General features: G+C 28.0%; 1 protein-coding gene across 1 annotated transcript; it reads left to right on the top strand.

Annotated features, from left to right (window-relative positions):
* Positions 1-5,019: 5,019 nt before the first annotated feature.
* Positions 5,020-21,251, top strand: LOC100166841 (proton-coupled amino acid transporter-like protein pathetic). Its single transcript, XM_016804871.2, has 9 exons — positions 5,020-5,370; positions 13,874-14,024; positions 15,032-15,111; positions 15,599-15,700; positions 17,266-17,416; positions 18,126-18,608; positions 19,153-19,331; positions 19,895-20,061; positions 20,471-21,251. Exons 2-9 carry the CDS (start codon positions 14,022-14,024, stop codon positions 20,764-20,766), a joined length of 1,461 nt encoding a protein of 486 aa, XP_016660360.1. The 5' UTR covers positions 5,020-5,370; positions 13,874-14,021; the 3' UTR covers positions 20,767-21,251.
* Positions 21,252-26,514: the final 5,263 nt, after the last annotated feature.

Below are 26,514 nucleotides of genomic sequence, written 5' to 3'. Positions count from 1 at the left end.
CTACAAAGGTCCACAAGAATTATCAAAGATCTAAGAATTTATTAGTTTTCAATATTCCTGATTCGATGGGTGAGACACCAGAAATGCTTAATTCTGTAATAGTTGAATTACTGACGGATATAGGATTTAATAAGGAGTTCCCTGATATCACACGGTTTGGTCATTATCGTGGAAAGGATCGTCCCATTCTTTTGGTATTTAAATTGCCTGATTATGTCCAGATGATTTTGAAACGGAAAACTAAACTTCGTTTTATTGAACGTTGGCAAAACGTTAAGATCGGCAAAGATTTGACAGTAGACCAGCGGTTTCAACTAAAATCTAATAAAACTCAATTCATGGGAACTGTGGTAAATACCTAATCAAAATAAGTACACAAGGTTAATATTTTGTAAATAATCTGATTAATATTTTTTGTTATACCTATACTTAATATATTCTTAGTACAATATTATTAAGATTTACTATTATTTTGGAATAAAATAAATTATTAACTTGATAAGTAAGCACTACCTATCAGTGGTAATTTTTTTTTTTAGTTATTATCACTAAAATAAAATATAATATTTTGTGGGAAGGTTGTAACATTATATTATATAACTCCATAATGTAATAATATATTTTTTAAATCAGCATTAGCGTGTGGATTATATTATAATTATTTTTTGGTAATACAAATGTAGTACAACATATTAAGGGACCCAAATAATAATCATAAATCATAATATCTATAAATTTATTGTTAATATTAAACAATAATAAATTCTTGAAAAATAAGATTTATTATCAAATGCAAAATTGATATTCCAAAAACATTATTAAATAAAATTGAACTTACACATTTTAGATTCTGAGCGGAGCGAGGAAGCTCTTGGTTTTACAATGGTGTTTATTTTTTAATTTTTTAAAATTTTTTTCTTTTTATATCCTGTATACAAAAGTCTTCCAAAAGGAATATTTCGATTTCAACATATAGTACCTTATCTTTTAGCAAATTGGATCAAGATGGTACTTTAGAGAGGTCATTTTTTGATTTTCTCAATAGTTATTTAATGCCACGGGAAAAACCACCGGAAAATTACGAAAAAACGCTAAAAATGGGATTTTAATTTCTAACGCTTTGTTTATCACCATAAAAACGAATAAAAAATTATAATATTTTAATATTAATTCAACTTACATGATAAAATAAATAATAACAAAATATAAAATATCCAGACTGACAAACCGTTTCCGCTCAGAATCTTTTTTTTTATACAATGATATAATATCATTGAATTCAAGTCTAATACAACCATTATACAATGACCCACTTGTAATCTACTGTACAGCAGAGCGACATCCGCTTACCTGCTTTTTATGGTTTATACTTTAAGTATAATATTATGCATTTGTGCTTGTATAAAAAATGGTATAATTTTAATAAAGATTAAATATTTTATAATGTAATATACCTTGCTGAGTATTACTATGTGGTAGAGATACCTACCTATCCATATTTTTATACACATACATTATACATTTTTAATATCTAATTAAATCTTTTTAATCAAATATTTTGTCAATAATATGTACTATGTAGTAATTTTAAGTTATAATAACAGGGTATGTTCATGAAATTAAAGAAATTACTTAATCATAATTCATTAACCGTGTTTTATAATTACACTTTAAACCTTATTTCTTTTAGAAAATGTGTACCTATCATCATTATCATGTACTCAAACTTAAAGTGTAATGTTTTAATTCTCACATGATCAATAACCAGTTATAAATCCTGTACAAATGCATATGCAATTCATATTTACTAAGTAGGTTCTACAAATTAACATCTATTTTATACTATATAGGTAGTGAAACTCAATACCTACTTATTTGAACTTAAATGATATAATTATAGCTCTGAAAATATAGACCATAATTAACAATTATGGGTCTAAGATCAAATATACAAATTAACTGTGAAACAAATTCACTCAAATTTAAAATAAAAATGTGACATTTTTAATAAATACAATTTCTTACACTTTCCATGTACCAAATTCAACTTTGAACCCGAATAAGGTAAGGTATTATATGTATATTTAAGTTGGTTTTGGTATGTATGGTCTTTTTTTGAACCTAGTTAATTATTAATATCATTAAAATAAAATAGATAATAGTATAGGTACCTATTTTTTATTATTACCTACCAATGTAACATATACATTTGGCAACGAGAGCCATAGTCAGCTTTCTTTATCTTTTAGTTAATTTTAGTTTATGATGAATGTAATGATTTTCAGGTGATGTGTGTTTTTTTTTGTGAGTCTAGTGTCTGCAATGGTCACCTATTAGTTTAGATATATTAAAATTTTTTTACCTACCTTATAGTTATGTATGAGGGTTAAATTTATTATAACTATTTTGCATAATACACAATGAGAAACGTATAAAAAATGTTGGTGCTACTGTGCTTTTTTTACCACACAGCTTCAATAGGGTTTTATGTTTTAAACAACTTATTTCAAAAGTTTTATAAATTGTTTAAAACTATTAAAATGTACTAATATTTTTGAAACAGATAAAAATTCCGAAAGAATATTGTTGTCAAAACACTTCTTTTTTTTTGCTCTCTTATTGAATGGAAATTATATTAGATCAATAATAACTAAGATTTTTAATTTGCGATGATATAAGACTTAGTGATTTTTAACATAAATATGTTTTTTGGCATGGATAATGCTTTGTTTATCACCATAGAAACGAATATAATGTAAAAATATTTAAAATTATTTAATTCCCACTAAATGCGTCATATACAATTGGAGGTTACTTATCCGTATAGTGTATATATAAAACAGTAACCTGACTAACTGATGTATCAACACACAGCCCAAATCACTGGACGGGTCTAGCTGGAATTTGGCACACAGATAGCTTTTATGACGTAGGGGAAAGCGGGGTATTACCGTATGTGGGGCAAAACCGTATAATTGAGATTTTATTAATAATTGATATCATGGAGGAAAACTAAACACACTGATTTGAAGTTTTTTTTTTGTTTATTTATTGAATATGATAATTCGTGTGTTAAGACTCCACATATTGCAAAAAAAAATATTTTAAGTGTTTTTAATCAATTGTTAAAATATTTTCAAATATTTAACAAATAAAAAATAGTATTAAAAAAAATTGTACTGATATGTTTTTATTATTATTCAATACCTTATTAAGTGTAATTTGCATTTCTAGTTTGGATACATTAATTTATCTACTTAAAGTTTATTATAAAGCTCGATTTATTTTAATAATCGTGTTAGGGCAAAATCGTATGATTATACCACAGGATTACATATGGTTTTACCTCAGTTGTGGGTAAATTCGAATTTTTTTAAAAAAAAAGTAAAACACAAATTACACACATTTTTAGATAAAAAACGTAAAAAAGTTTCAAATAAAAGTTATAGACTGTAAGTTTTTCTATGTATATTAGTTTAAAAAAATTGCATTATGTTAAAAATTACATGATTTATAAGCCATGGAAGCTTAACCATACGGTACTGCCCCGCCTTCCCCTAGACGTGAGCTAAGAAAGGATTTATGGAAATTCACCACTTAAGGGGAAAACAAGGGGTTGTAAGAATACAACTGTAGCGTTATCTATTAAGCAAAATCTAATTTATCCTAGCCGGAACCGCTGAAGCTATAAGTTTGGCAATTTGTCAGTAGTTTCGTTTTATGACGTAGATACCCACTAAGAAAGGATTTTTCAAAATTCGTCTCCTAAAGAGTTGTATAAAGGTGATCATTGCACAGCCCAAACTTAAATCCTTAAGAAAATATTTTATTACAGAATGTCTCGAGTTGAACCACGGTTTCGGTGGACCAATTTTTTGCATTGTTTTTTTCTTACTGATACCTAATCTATTTATACCACGGACTAAGATATATGATATATCTTAGTCCATGATCTATGCATAAGAATGTTTAGTTTTTTTTATTCACCGGATTTTAGTACGGTTGTCGTGAATACAGTGGAGTAATAGCATTATTTATTTTGTTCTTTAAGAAATTGAAATACAATTTTGATATAAGTTCAAGATTTAAATTTAAAATTTATATTTACAAATCCGTTGCTCCTAAAAATTCAGGATAGTCAACTATGACTTCAATACTATTTTAGGTACACCGTATAAACATTTTTTCCATCTACAAAGCTATACGAATATAGGCTATATTTTATCACCCTCCTAGCGAAGGTACACAGTCTACCTATCTGATAATATATTGTTCGCATAATCACAAGCTAGTCTCACGGGCAACGCCGCAAGATGGCTAAAAATTAAAATATGAAATAATTTTGCTTCCACACCTTCCACCCAAAAGAGGTTAATTAATCACAATTTTTCACCGGGTATTCAGCTAGGTAATAAAGATTTATAATTCATACATTTTCTTCGAAGTGGGAAATATCGAGTAGATTGCTACCTATGTTTGTCAATAGGTACACCACTTTAGGGAGATGGGTCATTTGTATCCATAGTATGATCATAATTTTTTTGTTCAATAGGGAGATACTTTATAAATTTGTTTTAAGAATTACCGATACTAATGGATAAAATTAAAAAATATTTACTACTGAATTTTTCTACCTTCCTACTCCGATTATTTAAGTTTACTTTAATATTATAATAATATTAATATTTAATTAAATAACACTTGAATACTACTTTATGCTTATACACAATATATTATAATATATCTTTAATTGTGGTCCGTGCCTTCGTCATAGAACATAATAAAACCGACAGCTATCAAAATGCCATTGTTCACTGAAATAATGACCTAATGACCTTTCAGGTATAGCTAATAACAATTATCTGTATCTGGGGTTGACCTTGGATGCTCGGCATGATGTTGTAACCGTATCTTCATTTAAAATACGTTCTAGCGTCATGCCGAGCTTTCGCTGCCAACTTCATGTCGAGCCAGTGAGCCATCGGCAAAATGTAAACAAATTTATCAGCTGTTTGACTGCCGCTCCTACTATTCCTGCCAGTGTCCAACGACCTACACTCGTTTTTCCGGAGTGTGATAAAGATTGTGATTGCAACTGCTAAAAATTCAAATAGTCTTGACTCTTGTAATGAACTTAGTGCTTATGCATTTTAATGTTGTAGCATTAAAGCATTTAATTACCATTAGTTTTCCTGTACTAAATATATTATTTATCCGTTATTTAATTAATTAATCGTTATTTTATGGTGGATACCTACCCGCTGGTGCCCGTATAGTGCAAGTACCTACAGTAGCACTATTGCTGTCAAATGCTCAAAGAATAGGCACCTAATGAATTCACGTCATGTCTGATGTCCAGCTGAACTGAACGTGAGTATAATTTGTATATTTTATCTTAAGGTGCGACGAACGATAACCAAAATGGTTACCATTGATACATCTGAATGTTTAATTATTTGGACTGTTCCAATAGCAATGAGCACACATATATTATTTGTTCATATAGAAACTCAACGCAGAATCATTCAAATGCCCTTGTACACTCAATTTACCAACAAAATATGCACAACCATACTCACATTTAGAATATCTGCTTGAAACTTGAAATCATGTGGTACTGTCAGTATATTTCACAAGAAATTCTTAAATAATATATGCCTATAACTTATGAGTTAAATTGGGATTTATATGAAAATATATATTTTTACTAAGATATGATAAATTAATTGACACTTGTCATTTTTCTAAATTCTCATTATCCACTATGAGAACACACTTTTTTTTATTAAATTTATTTATTTTTCCTATGAAATATGCCAGTGTCCAATAAATGCCCAATTATCTAAGAAAATACAATGTGTCAGTTGAATGTCTCCATTTATTTGATACAATTAGAATTAGTACTGCTATGTCTGTAATGCCATAATATCAAATGTTGCATATTGCTGTTATAGCAGTCATGCCACTACATCAAAATTGTGTATTACAGCAGTAGTGTCCATCGATGATTTTCAATAGAATAGGAAATATTTTTACAAGTATTTTTATGTATTCCGTCTTAAATACATAGGTATTTTTACATAACTTGTACAATTTCAAAAATTTCAAATTAATACTGAAAAGTAAAATAATTGGTCAATTTATATCATTAAAATTGGTGGTTTAAAAGTATTATATTTTGACACTAGTAGGTACTTGTACAAATATTGTAAGTGTGTAGGTACCTATAGTATTTATGTAATAAGTTATGAGTATTACATGGCTGTATAAATATAACATGATTTTACTGTTTTGGATTGTAAGTTCTAAAGTGTTAATTAGTTTAGTTGGCTTGGTTAGTTTACCTAGTAGTATTATGATAAACTCATCAGTCATAAACTCATAACTCATAATATTAGCGGAAAATAAAAGTCTGCACTCAGGCGAGGACTGGTAAAAAAAGGGCACAGGATGCTACATAATTTAAAGGGTAAATAACAAAAAATGTGTTGCAAATTAAAAATACGTGTATTATATTTTATCTATAATATATTACAATATTTTATATTGCTATAAGAAACGTAAATAGGTAGCAAGTTACATTAACATTCAAACAAAGTTTTACAATATTTGATTACTTAAAATTCTACAGTTGTATAGTTAAAAATTAAAAATAAATATATGGTCTGTGATTTAGGTATTATTGAATTACCCCAAAAATATCATAAATATCATCAGTGATTTTGATATAGACATATATCAGTAAATGTATTACTAAATAAAAATACAACAATATTCCAATTACCTATGTACAATACTCATATCTCAGTAATACATTTTTATGTCCATTTCCAGTACAATATCTATAATAAAAATAAAAGTAATAAACTTACCAAGACAAAAATTTAATTTTGAAAGTTGCTGAATTTAAGCAAACCATTGTACTGTGCCATGTAGTATTATAGATATTATATTATTATAATATTATGCATAGAATATTTATTCATGTTCATACAAAACGAAAGTAAGACTTATATCATGTACCTACATGATATATTTTGTATTATGTTTATCTTTACTTAAGACAATACTACTGAATGTATAAAAGAAAATTTAAAGCATAGATACCTAACAAATTTATAATATTCTACCAAGCAAGTTTGAACTTTCAGATATTTTTTTTATGATATACTTAATTAGTATTAAGAATGGGACATGTTCGGACTTATTAACATTAATGAATTTAATAGTTCTTCAGAAAGGGTTCTTAGTCCAGTTTTGAAAATTTTCAATTTTAAGAAAGATCTTTCAATATAAACTTGTGTGCACGCTAATGTTAGTACACATTATATAATTAGTATCTACACATTAGAATATGCTGAAGAATATAAATTGAATTTTAACTAGATTTTAAAAACCCATGGTAAATTAAATTATTATGTACCTATCAATTCATTCTCATCAGTATCCTGATAATCTACAAAATAATATTCTTTATATTCTCACAAAAATAATATTTTTTTGTATATTACCAGTGTCCTTATTAAAATCAGTTTCAAAATCATCCCCGAGTTTTGTTGGCATAATTGCATTTCCAATACTAGTATTGACCACCGTATTAAAAGATAACCAACAATTATACAGTTTACTTTTTATTTCTTAAAACTGTAATTTAGCTTTTGTACAAAGAAATTCAAGTGCACCATCTATAATAATAATATAACTAAATAGTTAAGTTACTTAAGACACATAATGATTTGTACCTACTGAGTTATAAAATATAATTCCCAAATTATATACAATATAATAGTAATTAGAACTATTTTATATATAATATATATATAGGCATATATAGGTATAAAAGTATTCAATTCATTACCTGTGTATATAAATTTTGGAAAAACTGATCAATTATTTTTCTGTTGATATGACTCAATATTGTTAATGATATTATTTTTTCAATTTGTACTAAATTAGTATAACATTTCAAAATAGGTAGGTATACTAGATAACAAAAATTATAAATTTATACCAACATTATAATTCAGATATAAAAACTACTACTATAAACTAGACAGTTGGATAAAATAAACTAATATTTAGTTCAATTGTATTTTTTTAAATTATAAAATATAAAATAAATACTTATAACCCTCTGGATTAAAACAATTTAGTTTCAACATTTTAGTGGACTAATATCAATTTTATTTTTCATTTTAGTAAAAATAAATAATATCTATAATAATTCATTAAAAATACTTGCACATATAATTATGATATTGGAGAGAGGGTGGGAGGGTTTATATGGTCACTGGCATATGAATTTATATCACTATTACTATCAGTGCAGACTCGCCATTCTCCCAATGATAAAAAACCAAATTTTTTTTCGTAAATATTTAGCATACAATTTGCATGCTTACCTACTTTTGTAATTTGCATGTGTTTTAATTAATATAGGTATGAAATAATAGGTGGGGGTTGTTTATATGTGTATCTCACCCCCCCCCCTCTTCATTCATCAACATCACTTATTTTCAAATGTTTTCTCTAGGTCAATATTTAATATATTAGGTATTACCATTTATTTGCACGGTTGGTCCTGCTATTCTATTGTCCCCGTTGGTTCGCAAAATCCGTTTTCATATTTCGCACGTGTTACCAGGCCCCCTCCTTCCTACGCAATGATAGCGACAATACGTGCGCCAAGATACATTTCCCCAGCTTCCCCACAATTTCGAATTTCAATTTTTTTGTTTTAACATTGGTTTATAGCCGGTTTATATTGGTTTGTAATGAAATTTTTTTTTAAATCAGCATTTTGGTGGGGCTGGGGAAATGTACCTCACTTTGTCTAATCCGTTCCAAACTTACGCCAATATTTATCAGTGAACTAAATTATAAAATACGAAATAGTAGACAAATATTTATATAAAACAAACAAATAGTCGTGCAAAAACATGCGGATTACATTCTTAATATTTGCCAAAAAAAAAAAAATTGAAAATTAAAATGTGGGGTGGTTGGGACACGTACTAACACAACTGATAGGTAAGCAGAAGAGGTACCAAGAACGAATAGGCGGATAATTTTATTATTATTTTTTAAATTCCCAATTATTTCGTTTTATTATTAATTATCAGGCGCACTCTAGTTGCCTCCTGAAGTCAAAAAAGTCAATAGTTTTTATACGAATTGCTTCCCGACTATCTAACCAACCTACGAGTTGCATCCCGACGTACTTTATCGTATTTTATCGTAAATGAAATGGGTCTAGTCTCCTAATAGTCAGTTAATACAAATATAAGTGGTTTCAAACATTTTTAAACATCATCACGTATCACAATAAGTTAGTAATTTCAAAGTCATAATTTATGACATTGTTAAATTTGATATTTGAAACGATTATAGTTTTATATACGACTAAACATTGAGATTACATACTCTTTTGTGTAATTATAATATATAATGCATACTAGACCTAAGCTAGACTATAATAAATAATATTCATGATCGAGTAACGTTTAGTTGATTTCCAACAATCGTTGTACGATATTATTTTTACAAATATTATTAAGTGATTTTAAATAGTTGCTCTAGTTTTTAGAATGGATCAATGTGAAGTGTGAAACACGATTAGTGAAAAGGGCAAATGTATTAAAATAATTTAATTAATTTAATTTTAGTTTCTGAGCGGAGTGATTTCAACATAATATAGTATCTTATCCAGGGCTTTGCACCCGAAACCCGAAACCCGAATTAACCCAAATAAATAGCATAACCCCAAACCTGAATTTCCCGAATTTATGTTAAGTTAATTTTATTAATTCATCTATTTATGTGGAATTTTTTAGTGAAGTTTATGATCCACTACTTAATTCTATACAAGAGGCAACTAGTGTAAAAATTCTTGGTAGGAAACTAATATATGATTATGAACTACCTAGTCATCGGAAGCAACTAGTTAGTAACCTTTTAATTTACGATAAGGATGGGAGGCAATTCGTAAATTTTAGGAGGCAACTAGTATACACCAGAATTATCTTTGTCTATATTTTATACTAGCTGACACGGCAATGATTTTCTATTGCTAGGTTTTTGTGATTGTTCAACTTCTTTTGTGTGTAACACGCCGTAGAAGCAATGTCTTTTCAAGTGTAAATTATATTATTACATTTTAATTTATAGCCATTCCGACCAGCATTGTCCATGAGATTCGCTTGTGATTATGCGAGCAGTCTATATTATCAACTCTGTAGTATCAAAAAATGCAAAAGATTGGTCCGCCGAAACTGTGGTCCGAACACGATATTCTGTACTAAAATACACAGCCTTATCGCATTAATAATTATTATTATGATTAAAACCAATAGCAACCATTTATATAATATAAGAAAAAAATAATAATAATAATAATAATAATCTCAAAATCCCTGTTTGAACCTCCCCGAGTTGGACCGCTTTTTAACCCTTTTTAGCGACAAAATTCAATCGTAATCGGATGAATGGTTTAGGAATGCATATAAGACATTGGTGGGTAGAAATTGTTATGTATGTATACTCATATCTCGAAAAGTACTCAATGAATTTTAGTACAGTTTTCACTAATGGATTGGCCGATTATCAGGAAAGGTTTTAATGTATAATACGTCTAAAAATGAATTAGATTGCTGTAAATAATACAAATATAAAAATAATCTATATAAATAAAAATTAAATGCTGTTCATTGGTAATTGCGGCACTTGAGAACAGGTTGGCCATTTTGGCTAATTTTTTATACAAAATGTTTGCAATAGTCCAATTAAGATTTTTATGGAAAGGAAAATTGGAAAATTCGGGAAAACTGAAAATACATTTATGTCTTACTGACTGATTAATGTAGAGCCAAGCTATAATAACTGAAGCCTTGACATTTTCATGGTACCTTCGTTACCACCTTGTGTGGGTGCACTAAGAAAGGATTTTTAAAATTTGCATTTTAAAGAAGTCCTTGTACAAGGATTTTAAGAATTTCGATGGAAATTAATTTTGTTTATAAATTGTTGCCATTGGTGTCTCGTGCAGATGAGGTACATCAAATAGATAAATTATATCTTAAACAAATATGTTTGTTGAATGTATATTTCCTTATAGATATAAGTATGTAGGTACTCAAAAACATCCTGACCGATTTTGTGAAAATTTCATATTGTTTTCAGGGGTAGAACACGATTGAGAATAGTACCTTTTTTAAGTACCTTTTTTAATAACACGATTGAGAACGTTTTTACCTACCAACTTTTATGTGACGTTGCCGCAGTAATTAAAAATACAAAATAGAAATTAAATATACAGATATCAGTTATTTGTCAGTTTAAGATTAAAAATCGACAATATTTATATACAAAATATTTTTATTTATTTGTCAATATTTATATTTATTTCTTTTAAATAAATATAGGTAAATATTTTATTTCACTTTTAAATAAACATACGTCGTTATTTTGCATATTCATCAATTGGGATATAGCTTCATTTAAAGAAGTAGGGTAAATTGGGCATTGTTTTCTCTTCTTGTCATACATGGCCTTCCGCATTGATGTAATATCATATTATGATGTGCATAATATTTGGTAAGTCACAATTTAGTAACTCAGTTCTAATAATTTTTAAAGGTCTGATAGATGTATTATCTTCAGTTTTTCGCTTAGAATTTTCTCTTAAAATCTGTCTTTCAATTTTTTGTTTATTATTACTTACATGATTCGGGTGTTCGCCGTTTGACGAATGAAAAGTTTTATCCATTTTCGTTAATAAACTGGCACTACTACAGCAGTTATTTGATTTTTTCCATTTCATTAATCCATCTTTGCGTTGTCTTACAAATGAATATTTATCAGTATTAAATACTGATTAATACTGCAAGATCTTTTTCGCGTTCAGACGTTATAGTTTTGAAGTTTTCCATCATACTTAATATTACACACTACATAATATTATATACATACTATATTATTACGTTGTTACCGCTCTGTCCACCAGGCACAACTGAATTTGGCGAATACATAAAGTATATGCAGGTACGTAAACCACGATATCGTATTTATTATTTTTATTATTGAACATTAAGATAAACGACAATAGGAATTCGAAGACCCTGTACTTATAATATTATATAGAAATCTATAGGTAAACTATTTTTTCAATTATTGAACATATTTACATAGTTATATTTCGGGACGGCACTGAACGGCAACGTCGCTCTAAAAATCGTTCTAAATCGTATTATCAAAAAGATACAATACGTTCTCAATCGTACTCTACCGGTTTTCAGAGATATCTGGAAAGTTTAGACTGTTTAGAGAGTAGTTAGAACTTAGAACCCCGTTCGTTTATACCAAGTTATGTATGATTATATATCCGATCCGTCACTGAACTGAATTGTGTGATTCGAATTAGGAACACTAAAATACACCTACGTAGCGCTATATTTTATATTTTTTTTTTCGGGCGTTTAGTCTGATTATACAGCTAAAAATGTATGTTTAATAGACTCAACATTTTTACTGGACCGTTTTCAATAAAAGTTATAATTTATAGGTATAATTCTTGAGTCTAAGTGGGTGTTAATATTACCTTACTTTTATAACCCCTGTCTTCTTCTCTACAAAAGGCCTTGCCTTGTTGTTGCAAATGTAGTTCTCCGTTCTTCTCTGTTAAAAGCCAGTCTTTTCATGTCTATATATATCGACTATAATTAGCTTGTCTTATAATTTCTTATATATATGCCTTCCTCGACCTGCCTCTACCTTTATGTCCATTTATTCGTCCTTCAAATATATTTGTCATGAACGAATTATGCCTAAGTAGGTGTCCGGAAATTTTTCCACTTCTTTCTTTTATGGTGCTTAACAGAATTCCTTTTTCCCTACTTTTTTTATTATATCTACGTTACTTAGTAAGTAATAAGTTAGATTAGTAAATAATATAGCTTACGAAAACAAAATTGATTTTGTTTATTCAAGTGTTTACCATTGGTTGCATAATGCATATTAAATTACTATTATAATTAGTGCATGAATTAATGGAATATACAAATATATTTATAATTTATATATTTTTTAAAACGAATCTTTGACATGGGCAACGCCAAGCCGAAAAGCTAGTTATATATAAAACTAAAACGTTAACCTAACCTATAATCACAGCGTTTGGTCTACCCACTTTGTGATATTAATTATTTATTTTATACGCACGTTAAAATGTCATTGGCGAAGACCCATAAAAGCGTAATAGTCCTCCAACTTAGCCAGACCATCCCAAATATGAAAAATGGCTCCTACGCCTGCAGAGATATCTTGTTAAGCCTTAAGCTAAACATTATAAATTATAATACTGATCCGTTTTATACAGATCGATATCGTCAGATCGAAATATAAAAAAGGCCTGCTCTTTTATTTATATAAGAATAAGTATGTTTTGTGCACAAAATACAAGTTTTCATATTTCCACTCGAACCTAAAATAAATATTATGTTGAAAATATAATCCATATGCGTAGAAAGTGATTAGGAATTTGAAATAAAATATAAACGAGATAATTATCGTCGAGAGCGCAACATAAGTGTGATTTGTGATGACGTGTAACAGTCGTATAATGTCTCTGGATAATAACAATTAATTTAATTATATTATAATCATAAAAGACACGATGTAAATGTTATACGACGATGTCAACGAAATTATGTCATCACGCTTGGGGCTCGTGCCAAAGGGAATTTTATAATGCATTCGTAATCTGCGGGACAGTGATGACGCTCAATAGGTGGTAAGTTCTCGTGATCAGTCTCACGCGATTTACCGTTTTGTTGAGTCAGCGGTATATATTAATAGGTAGGTACGTTTTGTTTTACAGACTTTAACCGCAGAAAAGCTGCACAGTAGGAATACAGCTCCAGCTAGTACAGTGATCGTATAATAAAGTCAATAGTCGCTCTACCTAATTACGGAGTCGAGGTACCTACTCATTTCGTGAAAAGAAGCAAACCGTTTAAATCGCAATTATGGTGAGTTATGTTTTTATTTATTCATTTATTATTATTATAATGTTATGATTTATGCTCTCATCGTGGTTACCGAGGTGGTTACCTTCATGTGGACAAATGTAAATTGAGGCTTGAGCCTAATACAATTCAGGTGTACAGTTTTTGTAGGTATTAATTTTCGCTCAATACTTTTCTGGTATACATTTTGATGTTGTCAGTTTCACCCAGTCAATTTAAGGAACATATGTCTATGCTGTTAAAATGTTAGTTAAAATCGAGATTAAAATTAAATGTTTGATAAAAAATTGGAAAAATTACTTTTTAATTAAATAATATTATATTTGGATATATCTGTAATGAGTTATTACAATTTTTGGTAAGTAGGTACTCGTCTAATATACTACCTACAATAAAATGTTACCAAAAAATTGTACGCGTGTATTTTATCTTCCGAAATACGGCATGTATTGCGACTAATAATTAATTACAATTTATTTATCAAAAATTATTGTCACAATTTATAATTTATCAGCGTTTTAAATTAAAATGTTTTATGAAATTCATAAAAATCATGAAATGCTAATTATTTTGTAATGAAAAATTCATACAATTTTAAAGTTTAACACTTAAGGTTGGACAATTTAATTAAAGACACCTCATAAGTTTTATTATTGAAAATGAACAAAAAAAAAAATTGCATAAAGCCATAACAATTTTTTTGAGCTATCAAAGTTAACATTTTAACGACATACGATATTAACATAATAACAATTTATCTTCAAGTAATTTATGTTATTTTTTTTGTTGTTCCTAATTGAAAATATTTTTGTATTAGATGCTTGAAGCATTACACTAGTATCACTTAAATTAACATTTTCTATGTACAATTATATGTTCAAGATATTTAGACTAATTTTAAGCTTATTATTTATAGGTTTTGAAAATTGTTAATAACCTGTATAAAATATTATATTAACTTATACTATCTTGAAAATAAATTAATATCATGGTTGTTTTTCGCATTTTAGGGTTCGCAAGGCACAGAACCAGTACTCCAGTCGTTCCTATTGGTCGAAAAGTCCAAGATGAAAGAAATACCGCGAAACTTGTGAGTTATATATATTAATTATTTTTACTATTCAAAAGTTCTTTTTCTCAAATTGTGTGTATATAGATACTTAAATTGGTGATTATTAATTTACATTTATAGCTGGATAATAAATAATAATATAATTCGATAGTTGGTATATTATAAATTATCGGAAGTAATAAGGATAAAATATATAAGTTGTGTAGGTTAATCTAGATCTGTGTAGGTATTTATGCGTGGCGTTTTGGTTTTGATTATGATTAGATAGATGATTTTTTTTTGTCATATTTAATATAAGCCTTAGTGGATTGCATTTATAGAAGGCAATAATGTATAGTATATTTTTTTTATTTACATATTTATTTATCAATAATTAAAACGTATTTTACTAAAAAAATGTGTTATTACTACCCTACGAAAACAAAGATCAAAGAATCATCTCATAAGTTATTATATTATCTAATTTTATATATTTATTTTCTTTTTGTGTACTTATTCATTTCAGACGAAAACCTAGCAACATTTTAGAAAAGGGCGAAGTCGCACACCTCAATGGCATTGACTACTTCGATCCATTCCTTGAGAGAAGCTTGGAACACCCAACCACGTGAGTATAGTACCTATCTACCAATCTACTTATTCACATTACTTTTTAGATGCAATACTTATCATGTCATTTAATGTATAACATTATTATTATTATTATTATTATTGATAAATATAGGTACTATTGGTTTAATCGACGATTACAACTATTTCATAAATTCAACAACTGTATATTAAGTAATGTCATAGTCCATAGAGGCAGGAAAGGGCAAGATACTTAAAAAAATATATTTAGAAACAAGATTTTAGTCATCAGATATTTCAGTTTTAACTTCTAGTCTCTAGATACAAAATACATTAAAAATTTCCCAAAAGATACTAAAGATACTTTTTTTTGTCTTTAGATAGGTGTAAGGTACTAGGTACTAAATACTGTATCTACAATTTAATATACATTTCATCAAACGTTAATTATAATTTATAAATTTTATTTTTAATTGGATAACTATCTAGCATCGACAAATTCCTGTTATTTTCAAATTGAAAAAATATAAATCTTCTTTTGTATCTAGAAACTTAACTCAAGAAAAAAGATAAAAGATATACAAAAAAAGTATATAGATATAAGATACAAGTGTACTAACCTATCTAAGGAACTGCTGGCCTACTCCTGTGTTGGGTAGGTACTTGTACATATTATCAAAGATGGGCATTAACTAGTTAAAAAGTTAAAGTTAAGTTAAAAAGTTAATATTTTTTTAACTTTTTAACTTAGCTAGTTAGTTTATTTTTTAATCAACTTATGAACTTAACTAGTTTAATTTACAGTTGAAATAACTTAGCTTTTCTCAGTTGATTTTTAAAAAATCCATCAAGTTAAAAACATTTTGAAATTTTTCGTTTATACGTAAATATTACTATATCAGTATAAAATAAAAATAATCCAATACAAAAACACAAACATTTCTGTTCTATTTCTTGATAACATAATTTTGTGTATATTAAATATTAATATATTTTACTAAGTTGTAAATTATAATATACTATGCGAGTTGCAATTATAAATGTTTTTAATAAAATTAATAATTTTAAGTTACAAATTGACAATTGTTATGTTTTAATGTTATATAACTTATAATATATATGAAGGTCATGTACTCATCTTCATAGTTTATGACATTCAATTGCTATACGATATAAAAAATATATTTGTTAAATTATTAATTTGAGATGAGTATGAGAGATTAAATTATTAAATTATAGTAAAGTAAAAGTAAAATGGTATATAGTATACATTATGATAAAAGTTCAATAAAATTATTTTTTAAAGTTTATAAATTAGAAACTAGAAAGACACATTCACTCTTTATGTGATTTACATACTATTTAAAAAAAAAAATAGATTAACTTTTTTTAAACTGAGTTAAGTTAATATTTTTTTCTATATTAACTTTTAACTTATCAATATAAATTTATAATTTGTTAACTGTTAACTTTTAACTTATCGATCTTGTTTCTTCTTAACTTAACTTAACTTGAGTTAATTATTTTCATTAACTTGACTACCTTTGCACATTATATGAATAATTTAACACTATCGCATACAAATTATTTAAATTTTTGCAGCAACGGTGAGACCCTGACTCATTTACTGAAAGCGTGTCTAGGAACTGGCATCCTGGCCATGCCGCTAGCTTTCCAGTGTTCGGGACTTATAACTGGCATATTTGGAACTGTGTTTGTATCGTTGGTATGCACGTATTGCTCGTATTTACTGGTTAGTATCGTTGCATGTTTAAAATATTGGCCCTTTTTATTAGGGCATTATGAATATTTTTAAATAAAATACTTGGTTTTTGTACATATGTTAGATTTTATCCTCCTAGTTAGCAATAAACTATTTAATATATAATAAAGAAGGTACTTAACATTATGTATAATAGTGATATTTATATAAATACATTTAAGTCTAATTTTTAATGCAGTGGACATCCTCAAGACTTAGTTGGAGGACATTTTCGATGACAACTTGCAATGCATGTTTAGGAAAGTTGGATATGATGTGTTTGATTGTGTACAATTCTGCCCCAAAGTCACACGTAGGGGATTCAGTGAATTCCCATTAATGAAGCAACTATAGTGACTAATTCTACTTAATGTAAACCGCTCTCACATTGCAGCAGAGGTTTCGAACGATTATGGTTCTGTAGGGTAATTTATGAAATGATAGCTAATATAAGTGTATTAGACTTATTATAGTTAAATTTCCAAGAATCTACTGCTAAGCAATGATGTCCACTTAATTACCAATTGTCTTTAGGAAAAAAAATTCTAATTGTAGTTCTGCTATTCACACACAGACTATATACATAAACCTATTTTTTCAAATTATTAATAAGTTTTATTTTACCTTACATCGAATCTAAAATATTGTTTAGTGTTTAGTACACGTATCTCATACATGTTAAACTCTGGTTCTTTTACAGGTGAAATGTGCTCACACGCTTTACAGGCGGACAAAAGTGTCATACATGAGCTATGCAGACGTGACTGAAGTGGCCTTCGCCAACGGACCTCAATGGTCTCGAAAGTTCTCGTCGTTAACCCGACAGTCTGTGCTTTGGCTGCTGTTCGTCACATACTTTGGAACGTGCAGCGTGTACACTGTGATCATCGCCTCTAACTTCGAACAACTGTTTACACATCACATGGGTTACGAGCTGAACCTTCGGTACTTTATTTCGATACTGCTCATACCTCTTATACTGCTCAGCTACGTGCCCAATCTCAAATACTTGGCGCCCGTGTCTATGGTTGCCAACCTGTTGATGGCCGCTGGACTAGGCATCACATTCTACTACACGCTGTGTGATGTACCTAACATTTCAAAAAGGCCAGCTGTGGGAACACTTGAAACGTTCCCAACATACTTCTGTCTCACCGTGTTTGCAATGGAAGCCATTGGAGTGGTATGTTATGTGTTATTGAAAAGTTAGACTTTTTGTTGATTGTTTCTTAACACATTCTATTCCTCAAATAACTACCCATATTTTTAATTTTAATAATTGAGGTATTGCACCGAACATGAAAGGTATTATATTATCATTTTTAAATCATGGGTGTTTAGACAAAGTCAATTGGTTGACAAGGTTTCCTATGGGCTACTTCATTCCCAATAAATCTAAGAGAGAATTAAAAATTAAAAATATTATATCATATGAAATTACTTAATAATTTAATTTTTTGGTTACAAAAACATTAAATCAATTGAAGTCATGAAAAAAAATCATTGTGCTAAAATTTTCATAAATATATTTTTAATAATCTAATATATTCATACCTATAAACTACCTTCTAAGTTAGTGTACACAGTTCACTGCATTGAAGTCTTTTTTGTGCATTTAATTCGACAAAATCACAATTATATCCCCGTCATTATGCTAACTAAACTTAGACCCTCTTGGATAATGGTTTTTTCTGTTTGTTTTCATGTCTAATTTTTACTTATTGTAGGTCATGCCGTTGGAGAACAACATGAAAACGCCCAGGGACTTTTTGGGACTGTTTGGTGTACTGAACATTGGCATGGGTGGTGTGACCATCGTGTACATTATGCTTGGTTTTTTCGGTTACTTGAAATATGGTGAAACAACAAAATCAAGTATAACGTTAAACCTACCTACCGAAGACATGTGAGTATAACATGCAACACCCAACTGTCCTGTCTAACCTGTATACTTTATAATTTTTTTTCCCTGTAACTCAACTGAATTTACAATAATGTAACATACAACGTTTATTTACCCTCCCCTCTCGCCTATATATTTATTTGAAATGTCAATGCCAAAAGCTTGTTGTATACAAACTTATACAGTTATCTACAAACCAATATGATGCCACATCATTACATCAATGCCCCTCACTTCAGAACCTTGTACTGTTATCTGTGTCAAATGACTATGCATCATTTATGCTGAAATCTGTCAAAATCTAAATACATATGTTTATAATTATATGAAAAATGTCGATTTTGTTAGTTAGGAACATATAAATGTGTGCAGTTGAGATTCTAAGCCGCAGACTGTGCAGTATTGTGCTGTACCTTGTGCTTGAAACAAAATTTTTTTAATATATATATATTTGATGACAATATTGTTTTTTAAGATCCAGGTCGTGCACTGAATTATCAGATATTATATATACTTTGCGACAAGCTCATAGTAACTTTAACATTTTAATATTTGTGTGTATACAGTGCCGCACAAGTGGCTAAAATATGCATCAGCTTAGCCGTGTTCTGCACATATGGACTACAGTTTTTCGTTTGCTTGGAAATTACGTGGACCAAAGTCCAGAAAAACTTTGAAAAAGCCACAGTCTATCACAACTACATCTTGAGAACGGTTTTGGTGTCTTTGTCTGGTATGTAACACTACCGTAAATGTAAATATCATGCTTTATTTTAGCAAGTTAATTTTTTTCTTGTTTTCCTTTAAAAGAAAAATATTGTTTTAAATTTTGAATACTCAAAACTTTAAATTTCCCTATGTTGTGTCATTTTTAATTTTCTCACACTAAAACTCAATTTTACATTCTAAAATCCAAAATTCTACACTTGAGTAAATAAAATAAAATGCTTAATAATATATTATTATATTTATATTTTTTTTTAAATATTATAACTTATAACTCTTGCCATTCAAAATGTACCTAATTAGGAATTAGGAATCTTTACACCCGGGTGCCTAGTTTAAAACAATAAGTTTATAATATGTTATAATTGATATTTTTATTATAATAATAATATGTTTGCATGGTTGTGGTTTCCCAGTGGCAATTGCGGTGGCCGTACCAACAATTGGACCATTCATTGGGCTCATTGGAGCCTTCTGTTTCTCGCTTCTCGGCATAATTATGCCTGTGCTGATAGAGTTCACCACATATTGGGACAACATAACTGTTTGGATGATTGTCCGAAACGCAGTGCTGATCGCTGTTGGCTTAATGGCACTGATCTTTGGCACAATCAACAGCATCACCGATATAATTACCGTGTACGAGCCCAATGCCACTCAGACTGTTAATTCAACTATGAACTCCACACTAATTCATTCAACCACTCAATGACCGGAAATTCAGTTACATTATCATCCACCATAATATATTCTTAGGTGTAGTGCCAGGGGCTCTTTGACAGAACCTGCGTATTAAATATTTCCCCTATTATTATTAAATCATTAAGATAAATGTTTAGTTTATTTTTCATCTCGATAGTTTTTATACAAAAAATCATAATATTACCTTATCAATATTAAAACTATTTTAAGAAATTATATTTGTGTATACATTAAAACATCATTATAATAGACCCATCCAACAATCTCGCATAACCTAGATCCCGTACATTTTAGGCTCCCTATAATAGAAAAATCAATTGGTGCCAGTGATTACGTTTTAAGGAGATTGTTTTGTATTATAAAAACAATTGAAATATTAATCGAATCAAAGGCATAATATAGAATCGTGGAATGGTGCTATATGAAATAACTTTTATTAATAATGTATTTTATTGTACCTAAATTATATTTATATCAAAAATGTATTTTAATATGATGAAAAATGAATAAAACCAATTAATTAGGTAAAAAATTGATTAATATAATAAAACCTCGAATAGAACCGTGTTTTTCATTAAAATAGATTTGTTAAGGTTACCTCAAAAATATTTGTGAAAGTAAACAAAAAAGGTGTTTTTACATATTAAAGAATATTAACATTATAAATTGTTTGGATTGGTGATTGAGGCACTTGCTCCGCCTATGTGGCCATTAATATCTAAAGTTATCTATTCAAAATGTATAAATATTGGTCGGTGGATTGGCCGCCGGGAACTGACCGATAAGCTGAGTGATGACTAACACGATTAATAGTCAACGTCATCATGGTTTCATACATGGCATAGACACGGGGGGTTGGTCTTCCCATACTTTTTTTCGATTATGAGCGGAGCGATAATTGTATTGATTTTACAATGACATCTATATTTTTTTTTTTCGATTATCAACTTTTGTGGCTGTAATAATACTTCGATTTTCTATTCCAGCATATTTACTGGTAGGGAAAGTTGGCCAAAGTGAAAATTCACAGTAGTTTTCAAAACTCGAGGAAAAAAAATAAGGAAAAATGAGATTCTTACGCAAAACTAGTTTATTAAAATATTGATTTTTTTATGTTGTGTAACTCTCCACAAAATAAAACCGTACCGTAGATAAATTAAATTTTCACCGGATGTTTATATTAAAATTTTCAATAACCAATACAATTTTCAAAATATTTTGACTCGTTTAAGCTATTTATATTTAGAAGAAAATTTCGATTTTTATTAGTTACTTTAAAAATTAATGTCTATAAAAATCTAAATAAAATCTAATACAATAGTTCTCATAAGATGTATTGATAGTGAAAATTAAAAAAAAAAAGTTGAACGTACATCCACAGTATTTTTTTATGATCGACTGAAGTTAGACATTATTGGATATTCACCCGTAAATTAATAAAATGTTGTTGAAATTCAAAAACTAATGACCGTAGGTAAAGTTTTCACCAGGTCCATTTCCTCGGCCCCCAACTTGGGAATTTTAGAAATCCGACTACGCCAATCGTTTGTGGATTAAAATGGAATATAAGAAATCAATGTTTAATAAAAATCAATGAAATTAATAAAAATTAATAAAAATAAAAAAGAACATGAGGTACTCAGGGACTGCCGCGGCAAAGCTATTGCATAGCAATTCTGTAGCTATGTATCATATGTAATCATAACTGATTTTTTTTTTTTTTTTTTTTGATATAAATTCAAGTACACTTTTTGAGCGCCAAGACCGAAAAGAAAATGACAACATGAGTTTTTTTTTTGTTGATAATGATAAACACCGTACATCGTATACATATAATTAAATAAATACATTTAAGTATTCTGCTACGTTTCGAATGCTACAACGTTTTCGCAGCGTTTTCCGTTGAATTAAAAATGAATTGGTTTATATCCGAGCGGCTATAGGTACACGACGGGCGTAATACGTCGCGTTACCCGGCGCGACAGAAAACTACGGTCTTCTTGCGTATTTTGCCGCACCGTGTTACGCCCGTCGTTGTACCTATAGCTGCTCCGATATAAACCTATGCATTTTAAATTCGACGGAAAATGCTGCGGAATACGCCGTGTACAGCCCCGGCCTACTACCTGTAAATATACCGATAACAACCTTCGAACGCAGATAATAATAATAGTAATAATAACATCTAACAGGTCACGCTTTTTCGTTACAAACAAAGAAGTGTATGTGAGACTTAGCTCGGCTTTAAATGTTTTGTATGATGCACCACCCACTTTTAAATTTTTCATCAGCAAATTTTTCATTTTAAGTGTTTTTTAAAAAAAATTTTTTATTTTTTATTTTCTACTTTTTAGTTAAAATTAAATTTTTTTATTAAATGTTTAAAAATTATTTAAGAAACACATTTCTTATATTTAATAAAAAGAATCAAACTGCTGATAATTATGATTTATTAATAAATAAATAAATTTATGTGGTCGTGAAATGAAGACTTTTATTTTGTTTGACACAACAAATTGAAATTTTTTTCTGTTTATTCAATGCTGGTATTAACACGAATAATATAAATCAATTTAAATTTTTCATTTAAAATTTCATTATGAGATCATTATATTTATAATATATTTTGTTATTTTACAGTACTTATAATTTATTGTCCTTCATTTACAATTTCTTCCGATATATTTTGACGATGTTGTCTCGTTCTTTCGATTTCATCCAAAGCTGTACCACTGCAGAATCCGTGTAGGGGGGATGCCGGGGAGTTCTGGGCATTTTCTAGACCTCAAATTTGGTTTTAGCGACCCCGAAAACCCCCGAGAAACCCGCCTTGACCCAGAGAAACCCTTCGTACCTGTACTTCCTCGGAGATGACTCTGCACACCCGTCATCGCCGACCTGGAGGTCCGGGTCCCAAAATGACAATGGATTATTGTATTGTCATCCAAGCCCAAGGTCTATACCAATTTTTAGAATTTTTCATCGTCAAAAAGTGCCTCAAATCGAGCGCGCAAGATTTGCTTACAGACAGACAAACAAACGTGAAAGCGAACTTAAGAAAAGTGTGTAATAATAAGATAAATAAATGATAACGCAGCATGTCTCACACACTGTGTAATTTTATCATATCCAGATATAAATATATAAATGTATATTATACATGTACTGTATATTATAGGTACATTAATTATACCTTGCAAATATACCTGCAAACAATAGCCACCGACAGCCGACCTTCGACCACAGATAGCACGGTATGACTAATTAGGTTCGCCACACAGTAGATAGAGAGGGGCCTCGCCTCAAACCTAACCATGCCTGCAATAAAAGCTATGCAATAGCTTAATAAAAATCAATATTTTAATAAAAAATCAGTTTTAAAAAATAGAAATTTGACAAAAAAATCTGTGTTCAATATAATTACTATATATTTTATTAAAAAAAATTTATATTTTGACAAAAAAAATAATATTTGAAAAATGTATTCTATAAAAAAATCTTAATTATATAAATATTATTATCTATATTTAATAGAAAATCTATGTTCAATAAAAATCTATATTTATAAAATATCTCATAAAATTTCATTGTAAAATAAAAAAAACTAATTTTGATTAAAAATCAATATTTTAATCATATCTATATTTAATTAAAAAATACTATATTTTGATAAAAAAAAATAAATATTTTAATAAAAAATTAGTTTTAAAAAATAAAAATTTGACAAAAAAACTGTTAAGTAAAATTTCTTTATTTATTAAAAAAATCTGTTTTGATAAAAAAATAATATTTGAAAATTGCATTCTATAAAAAATTTTATTGCAATAAAATCAATATATATTTAATAAAATAATGTTTAGCAAAAATCTGTTTAAAAAATATGAAATTTCAATGTTAAATAAAAATATCTATATTTAATTTACAAATCTATATTTTGATAAAAAAAACTGAAAAAATAGAAATTTGACAAAAAATCTGTTTAATAAAATTATTATATTTATTAAAAAAATCTATTTTGGTAAAAAAATAATATTTGAAAAATGTATTCTATAAAAAAATCTTAATTATATAAATATTATTATCTATATTTAATAGAAAATCTATATTTATAAAATATCTCATAAAATTTCATTGTAAAATAAAAAAAACTAATTTTGATTAAAAATCAATATTTTAATCATATCTATATTTAATTAAAAAATACTATATTTTGATAAAAAAAAATAAATATTTTAATAAAAAATTAGTTTTAAAAAATAAAAATTTGACAAAAAAACTGTTAAGTAAAATTTCTTTATTTATTAAAAAAATCTATGTTTTGATAAAAAAATAATATTTGAAAATTGCATTCTATAAAAAATTTTATTGCAATAAAATCAATATATATTTAATAAAATAATGTTTAGCAAAAATCTGTTTAAAAAATATGAAATTTCAATGTTAAATAAAAATATCTATATTTAATTTACAAATCTATATTTTGATAAAAAAAACTGAAAAAATAGAAATTTGACAAAAAATCTGTTTAATAAAATTATTATATTTATTAAAAAAATCTATTTTGGTAAAAAAATAATATTTGAAAAATATATTCTATAAAAAAATCTTAATTATATAAATATTATGTATATTTAATAGAAAATCTATGTTGAATAAAAATCTATGTTGTACGACACAAACAGATTTTTTATCAAAATATAGATTTGTAAATTAAATATCGATATTTTTATTTACCATTGAAATGTCATATTTTTTAAACACAGATTTTTGCTAAAAATAATTTTATTAAATATATATTGATTTTATTGCAATAAGATTTTTTATAGAATGCATTTTTCAAATATTATTTTTTTATCTAGATATAGATTTTTTTAATAAATTTATGTAATTATATTAAACAGATTTTTTGTCAAATTTTTATTTTTTAAGTGATTTTTTATTAAAATATTGATTTTTTTTTTATCAAAATATAGTTTTTTTTATTTTACAATGATATTTTATTAACAGATTTTTATTCAACATAGATTTTCTATTAAATATAGATAATATTTATATAATTAAGATTTTTTTACAGAATACCTATTTTCAGATATTATTATTTATCAAAATATAGATTTTATTTAATAAATATAGTAATTATATTGAACACAGATTTTTTATTAAAATATTGATTTTAATTATTTTTTTTATATTTTTATTTAACATTGATTTTTATCAAACATCGATTTTTTATATTCCAGTTTAATCCACAAACGATTGGCGTGGTCGTATTTCTGAAATTCCCAAGTTGGGGGGCCGAGGAAATGGACCTTGTGAAAACTTTACCTACAGTCAATTAGTATTTGAATTTCAACAAAATGTTATTTTATATTCCATTTTAATCCACAAACAGAGCACAAACAATTTGCGTTATCAGATTTCTGAATTTCTCAAGGAGGAGGGCTCCCGTTTCGTCAGCCCCCCTTGGTATAACTCCGGTTGGAAGAGGGGCACAAACGTGGGACTACCGGGCACAAACAGCACAAACAATTGGCTTTGTCAGATTTCTAAATTTCTCAAGTAGGGGGTTCCCTTTTCATCGGCCCCCTTCGGTATAACTCTGGTTAGAAGGGGAGCCCGTGGTCTACCGTAGGTAGATTGTTTACCTGATAATATACTGCTGCGAATCAGAATTTTTATTCCGGGCAACGGAAAAGTTAAGATACATTTTGAACATCATATACACCGAATACACCGAATATTAAATAATGAATTGAAA

The sequence above is a fragment of the Acyrthosiphon pisum genome, chromosome X (assembly GCF_005508785.2).
Source record: "Acyrthosiphon pisum isolate AL4f chromosome X, pea_aphid_22Mar2018_4r6ur, whole genome shotgun sequence".
Lineage (NCBI taxonomy): Eukaryota > Metazoa > Arthropoda > Insecta > Hemiptera > Aphididae > Acyrthosiphon > Acyrthosiphon pisum.
The sequence above is the reverse complement of the archived record's forward strand: the minus strand, read 5'-3'. Positions and strand labels throughout refer to the sequence as shown.

Coding starts and splice junctions, on each gene's coding strand:
- LOC100166841 (XM_016804871.2), top strand. Junction 15,701..17,265: donor AGCTTGGAACACCCAACCAC/GTGAGTATAGTA, acceptor AAATTTTTGCAG/CAACGGTGAGACCCTGACTC. Junction 19,332..19,894: donor AACCTACCTACCGAAGACAT/GTGAGTATAACA, acceptor GTGTGTATACAG/TGCCGCACAAGTGGCTAAAA.